This window comes from Lethenteron reissneri, chromosome 51 (genome assembly GCF_015708825.2).
Source record: "Lethenteron reissneri isolate LAM-NWPU_2019-01 chromosome 51, ASM1570882v1, whole genome shotgun sequence".
NCBI classification, from domain to species: domain Eukaryota; kingdom Metazoa; phylum Chordata; class Hyperoartia; order Petromyzontiformes; family Petromyzontidae; genus Lethenteron; species Lethenteron reissneri.
The window spans coordinates 2,933,566-2,940,475 of NC_083829.1; the positions used below are offsets into that span (position 1 = coordinate 2,933,566).

General features: G+C 42.9%; 1 protein-coding gene across 2 annotated transcripts in view; it reads left to right on the forward strand.

The window, feature by feature from the left end:
• The window catches only part of LOC133355625 (chemokine-like protein TAFA-2), a 124,957-nt gene extending 118,270 nt beyond the window's left edge, over positions 1-6,687 (forward strand). For both annotated transcript variants that reach the window (XM_061572992.1, XM_061572993.1), the window contains one exon: positions 5,121-6,687. In XM_061572992.1, the coding sequence (XP_061428976.1) occupies positions 5,121-5,158 (38 nt within the window). In that variant the 3' untranslated portion in view covers positions 5,159-6,687. The remainder of the gene's footprint in view (positions 1-5,120) is intronic.
• Positions 6,688-6,910: the final 223 nt, after the last annotated feature.

A 6,910-nucleotide genomic window follows, 5' to 3' on the forward strand; every position in this document is an offset into this window, starting at 1 on the left:
TGGCCTTTAATCCAGCACTCTGTTGGCAGCCAGTGGTAGAAATTCCACATTTCTATGACAGGATTGAGTCTGCCCATAGCAATTGAAAAATCCATATTTTGGTGAATGCTCGCAGATATTTTAGCCGAGGTGGTGGTGGTGGGTATGTACGTGGCCTCTAACTCACAAATGTAGAGGCAGCAGCGAGAGTTGGCGGATCACACACAGATGTTGTTTAAGCTCCCTTCCCGTGGGCGTCGGGGAGGAACTGTATCCTGGCTCTCCAGGGGCAGGCGGTACAGGGAAATGTGGACTCCCTCTGTTCCGAGTCATGCTGTCCCCTCGCACGCGTGTGTATCCTCCGGATGCTCCAGTCTCCTCCCACGTGTAAAGGCTCATTAATTTTTGCCGATAACACCTTAATATAGAGAGGATCGCAGAGCTTTGGAGGGAGAATCTAGTGCCGGCTCACCGCCTTGCTGTTCTTCCTGCTTGCCGGTGGTTCCTTACACCTCTGAGTCGTTCGCTCTTCGAGATCGAACGACTACTGTGCAGTGGCACGTTGCAATCTCTACGGGAACTTTTTTTTACCATTATCAAAATGATGAAAAAATAAGCATCGGCTTTACCCTTTCTGGCCAAAAAACAAGAGGTGTTAAGATGTTCAAACACCAAATAGACAAATAAACACCAAACAGAAATAACTTCAATCGCTCTGACAGCTACAGGCTCAGTGCGGTCTGGAAGCGTATTATTAAATAAATACAATTACAATTCCTTATAAGGGAAACACATACCAATGAATAACAATTGAATGATTACCAATCTATATCATTACAATACCCTCCCCCTCTTTGCCTCGAATCACTGCACCAGATTGACTTGAATTAAATGATGACGTCACCCTGATGCTGCTCTATTTAAGACCGGAAGCAACAGAAAAGCTTCACCATTCTTGCCCGATGAAGCTGATTGTAATTATCAGCGAAACGGCGTACTACTCAAATTTTTAAATGCTGTTGATTCTCTCTTCAACACACCGGTGGGCTAAAGAAGTTAATTATTTTGTCCTTTGAAAAACGTGACACATTTTTATTGTTTGGCCGTGTCAGGTGGTGGAGGGTTACGACACATTTATAAATAACGCGATCTGACCCAAAAACCTTTATTATGACCAAATAGATATCTATTTCAAGGCATAAAGTCTGCATTAACCGCACATATTCTTGGTTCTTTAGGTAAAGTCACGTAGAAGGGAAAACAATAAAATAATAAAAATAAAACAATACAATTCTCACGACGTTTCGATTGCAACACAAGCAATCATCATCAGGTGTGAAAACCACAGAAAGAAAATGTGTTTTCCCTTCTACGTGACTTTACCGAAAGAACCAAGAATATAAATCCCTGCAGTCACGAAAGCTTTAAATCGAAATGTAACTGCACATACTTGTCCTGTTCACCTATTGGCATTGTCTGGTCTAGCACTGGTGAGACTAGGCCATAAAGAAGGCTGTCTCTGATGTAGGCCAATCAGTTTCAAAGACAATGCCCATATATTATCAGAGCGTGTTTGTTTACATGTTTTCCCCACAAGTTTGTGTGGTTAATGCATAATTTATTCCTTAAGATAGCTATGTATTTGGTGCGTTACAAGTTGAAATTATTATTACTATTATCTGAATATGAAATTGATGATCTGAGCCCGCCATCATTGGCCGTGCACACTCAAAAGCTTTGCTTTTTTAAAAATCTCAACCAAATTTGATGAAATTCCAGCTCTGCCACCTGACGGGCATCTATCCATCGTGTGGACGAGAGGTCAAACGAAGGGATCTCGGTTGCAAGCATTCTCTGCGACGGCACTTTTCTTTCACAAGCCATCATCGTCGTTCTCTTCACGCTGCTCGGCAATGTCTTTGCATTGACGTTTATTCGTCCTGGATGCCAATGGCCACTGTTGCAATACAATTGGGCATGGTGGGGAGGGTGGGGAAGCCAAGAAAACCAAAAAGAAGTCTCACCGGGCTCAAGGTCGCCCGTATTTGTGCCGCCACCGTGGGTGAGCGGGACACGGCCCAAGCACGTGCCAATATTAACCACGGCATGGAGCACCGCACAACTGGCACGCAGTCTCGCGTAAACAACAGTGGCGGCTCCTGCAAAATCTCTCAGGGGGGGCAAATATCTGGATGATTGATAAGGATAAGGTCCACCCATGCAATGGATAAATTAACAGCTTAAGCATGTAAAGGCAACTTCACTTCTTTAATATTAATTAAACATAAAGTGACTCTTACAATACATCTTGTTTGTTTCTATACTCACTATTAATACAATCCACTCAAGTTTCTTTTATTAAAGATTCCACTAGGTGGCGACAAATTATATTGTTGGATGAAACGTGCTTACGTATGATAACGTAAGCACGTTAGTGCGAGCCCTCCCGGAAGTCGTAGAGAATGCATTGCAGCGCCCCCCGTTCGAAAAAAAACATCTTTGAATGTAAGTCTATGGGGTCACTCGGGGCGATTCTCAGCCGGAGGGAAATCGCCCAAAAAGAGGCGGTACTCCACAGAACGTGACATGACGCTGATTGGACTATATCCAGAGGCACAGTGACGGCTAGCGTGACTCTGTGGTTGAATGACATTGGTGGTGCGTCGCCCAATCGCCCTAATGAAGAAACCGCCCCTGGTAAACAACAACACAAACGACAGCAGGTTATTGACTCGGGTTAGGGAGTGCTTGGGAGGGCGTTTGACCTACTCTTTCCAAACAGGCCGGAAGTTGTTCTTGGACGAGGTGGGAGCTTCCCCACACTTTGACCCCACAACCCGTGAGCCTGATGTCGTGATTTTTTTAATCGTCGCTCGGACTCGAGTGACAGAAGCCGGGAAAAGTTCCACTGTACAGCCAGCTGTCCATTATCTGGCATCGTGAGTGGAGCGGTGGCCCGGATAAAACGAAAATAATCCGATCACGCAAAACGTACATACGTACATTTAGGGTAACAAACATTAATTAATTACCCGTGTGGAGAATGAACTCAACGTATTTGTCAATAACACTGAAGAACGGCAATTGCCCCGAAACGTGGCCTATGACATGTTTTTTTTTCCTTTTTAAGGCCACTGTGTTCTCATTGACGAACCTGTTGAGTTATTTGTTTTTTTGTTTGCTGTGCTTGTGCACCACTGCCAGCAGCAGCGGCAGGAGCAGCAACATCACCAAATCATTTGTTATGTGCAGTTTGATCCGTGAATTCAGATTCCAAAGAACACAGGATGAGATGTTACTATCCTTTGTGCAAGCACTTCCAAGAATTCATGAACAGTGAGCCTGGTGAAATTTGGGGAGCGCATCGTCAGTAGTGAACCTTTGGTTCCTCGGGTGTTTCGGCCTTTCACACTATACACCCTCCCCAAAGGCGGCCAGCGACAGGGTGATCAATCCTACGCTTGCGTCCCATTCCCAATTAGTCATAGGAGTTGCCTTGTTGTTGATAGCCAACATCCCATGTAAACTGCGCCGTCTGTTATTTCCCATTGTCTTGAATTTGTCGGTTTTCGTGCCGCCATGATTGCGGTCACGTGGATACCGAGTCGCTGCCCCCCCTGCCCCCCCCCCAATGAGTGAGGAACAGCTGATGGTTAAAGCGGTGCGGGCGTAGAGATAATAGCATCACTTTCCGCAATTGCAGTTATATCGGTAATCCGGATCATCTACCAGATTTAAGTGTGGATGGAGAACGTGCTCATTCAAATATTAGGCAAGCTCATCCAAAAATGCGATTTGCTAAGGTGTGAAAAGTTTGTCACTAACACATTTACAAAAAAAAACATTTCGCATCTGTGATTATTTAATCATCTTTAATCTGCTTGTGTGTCGGCTTAAACTTTCAAAATCGTCCCTCTAACGCTGCTCGTTAGAAATAAGTGTGGGTTTAAAAGTAAATTAGCTTTCTTTAAAAAGTATATATATTTGTGTTGATGCTGCAAATGACATCATTTTGGACTGCTATTTCATAATTACATTTACTATATCTGAGCTTCTCTGCAGCGCATTGAAAAGATGGAAAAAATAGCCATGCAAGAGACACAAATGCCAAATTTGACATCTCTCAAACACATCATGAACGCTGTTTAGCTATTCCAGAGGTGTTATCCTGAATTAAAGTTTTATTTTTTGCGACGAGGTTACCTGCAATTGTATTCAGTGATTAATGTTGCTCGACTATGCCTCCTGTGCATTTCACGGGAAAATGACGAGAATTAGCACGTAAATAGATAGACACGTATAAACTGTACGTGTTAAGAGGAAACATCAACTAAACAGTCTTGCTTTTTATTTAAATATCACCCTGCACAACCATGATCGATCCTCTGCTGAATGAAAGCCTCTCCACACCTCACTGTAGCGACATATGAACTACCTCGCCTGGTATACAGGAGGTCGTGGGTTCGATCCCGACCCTGACAATACCTGTTCTCCAGTTTCTCCCTCCACATTTAAGATCGACGTGCATTTAGAGCATTTGGCTGCTATAAATGTCTACAGGGTGATAAGCAACTTCATTGAGCTATCATTTGTAGCCAGATCACTTCTGAAAAAAGAGCAACGTAGCCCAGTGGGATTCTGGTCAAATAAATCGAACAAATTGTCGATAGTTTCTTTCATGGTGTCTGGCCAGCCTGGAAGAGTAGGCCAACGCACTCTCTCGTGAAGTTGTCCGGAGCTCTCGCCAAGTGGGAAGGGCCCCTTTTCCCGCCAGCAATGGCGCGAGCGATACGTTTCAGCGCCGCGCCTTTTGCCACCTTCACTGTGCGATGCACAAATCTCTACACCCGTGAAAAAGATTGTGGCTGTCTTAACAAACAAAAAAGACAGCGACAAAGATCATCTAAAGTAGGATCATGTCCCTTCTTAATGTTACGTTGTCCACGGCAGTGCACGTCTAACTTAATTGTTAACTTTGATTTGAAGCTTTCGTGACTGCAGGAATCCATACGTAGGTATAAAATAATTGTATTTTATTTTATCCTACGTGACTTTACCGAAAGAACCAAAGCGTATTAATTGTTAAACTTTTTTTTGTACGAATGGCTGTTTAACTAATATCCTGCTCGCTCTGGTTACAGGTCACCCAATAGTGGTCAAGAAGTGGATGAGAGGATGATGAGCGGGACTCATAATTCTCGGACAAATCCCGCTGGGGGTGGAGGAGGGGGGGGTGGTGCAATCGCACGTGACGTCGGGAGCAGAGGCGACGACGCGGAGCGGTTGGAGGGCGAACGCAGCGGGAGACGCGGGGACTCTTTGGGAGGTCACAGTAGCGGCAGCGGCGGCGGGCAGCGGCGGCAGCAGCGACGACGGCGCAGACGGGAGCGACCCTGAGATGGCAACGCGCGGATGTGTCCCCCGTGAATATCGGGAGTGGAAATATTTCCGAGTGTCACGAGAACTTGTGCGTGTGATCCTAAACTGAGAAGACTTGCCTTGGCGTCGGCCTGCAACGAATACGTGTTCAACAATGCACGATATTACATTTCAGCCGGAATGTTCGACGACGCCACAAGTGATTTTTTTTAAATTTAGTTTTTTTCCCCTGCAAAGAAATTATTGAATCGTTTTTTTTTTTTGGAATCCGTTTAAAGAAAAAATCACGTTCAGCTTACTTTTATTTTGTTCGTCTGCACATTGGGCTGTCTTCAACTTCGTATTCGTTTTTGCGGCAAGCTTCAGGATGTTTGCTTTGGGTGAGACGTTTCTCCGGACAAAACGCTATGAAATGTAAGAAGAGGGGGGGGGGGGAACTACGTGAAAAACGAAAGAAATACGTACAAAGTGCATAGGATTGAAATGTCACAATTTTTTGTTTGTTTTTAATAATCATGTAGAATAGTAGAAATTTAAATAAATACTGCTGCTTTGGCATTATTATTCAATTTAGCTTTTTCAGGTTTAGCGGACTGGAAATGTGTACCCATTTGGATACGGGGGAAGTTCCGCTTACAAAAGTGAAGATGTGTTAAGTGATATTTATTTTTTATGGTAATAATTACCAATAACGGGCAATTAAAACATGCAGTATGGTCATGGGAATTCTGAGTCAAATATTAGATACGTTTCAAATGTTTTAATGAGTATATCTGGAGCTTGACTAGTGATGAAAACATTGCATTTAAGTTATTATCTGCAATGTATGGTAGAAAGATTAAGTTTAATTGCCATTGCAGTGGTTGTACATTTGTCGTTGAAGACTATGGATGCTTTCTAAAATTCGAGTAATTTAGTTTGTAAAATTAAAACCTACGAGCGATCTCATATAATTGGGCAACGATTATTTTCCAGATAAAAGGCGAATTTAAATCTCCAACCAGCTGTTAATTTCGAAGTTACGTACAATTTAATTTTCTGCAAGTTGTGTGACAAGGCTATATGGAAAGGCAAAACAAGCTGGCGAAATGAATATCAATATCTTACACTCGTCATACTTGTGCTCATTTTATAATTAATGCCAAAATCTTTACATTAAGATATATAACGAATAAACTACATATGTTAGTTATCGTTTCAGCCAGGCATTGAATGGACGTTCTTTGTTAGAACAGAAAAGTTCCGTCGCGCCTGAGAAAAGGTTATTATGATTATTATCTTCAAATTGTTCTTGTAAATATCATACCCATTAAAGGAATCTCAAAAGCAGATTGCAATGCGTGTGATGATCTTCTCTGTGGGCTAAAGTTGCTTTTTTTGAAATGCAAATCTTTTATTTATCGACTTCGGATCTCCAGGTGGTATTGAATAATTGAGAATTTCTGACAGACTTTTTAGAATATTACTTAGCCGGACGTAAGTCCCGCCACAGCTGTCTACCATCGGTTCATTCCTTTGATTTATTCTATTGATTCATTCCTTTGTTCGGATG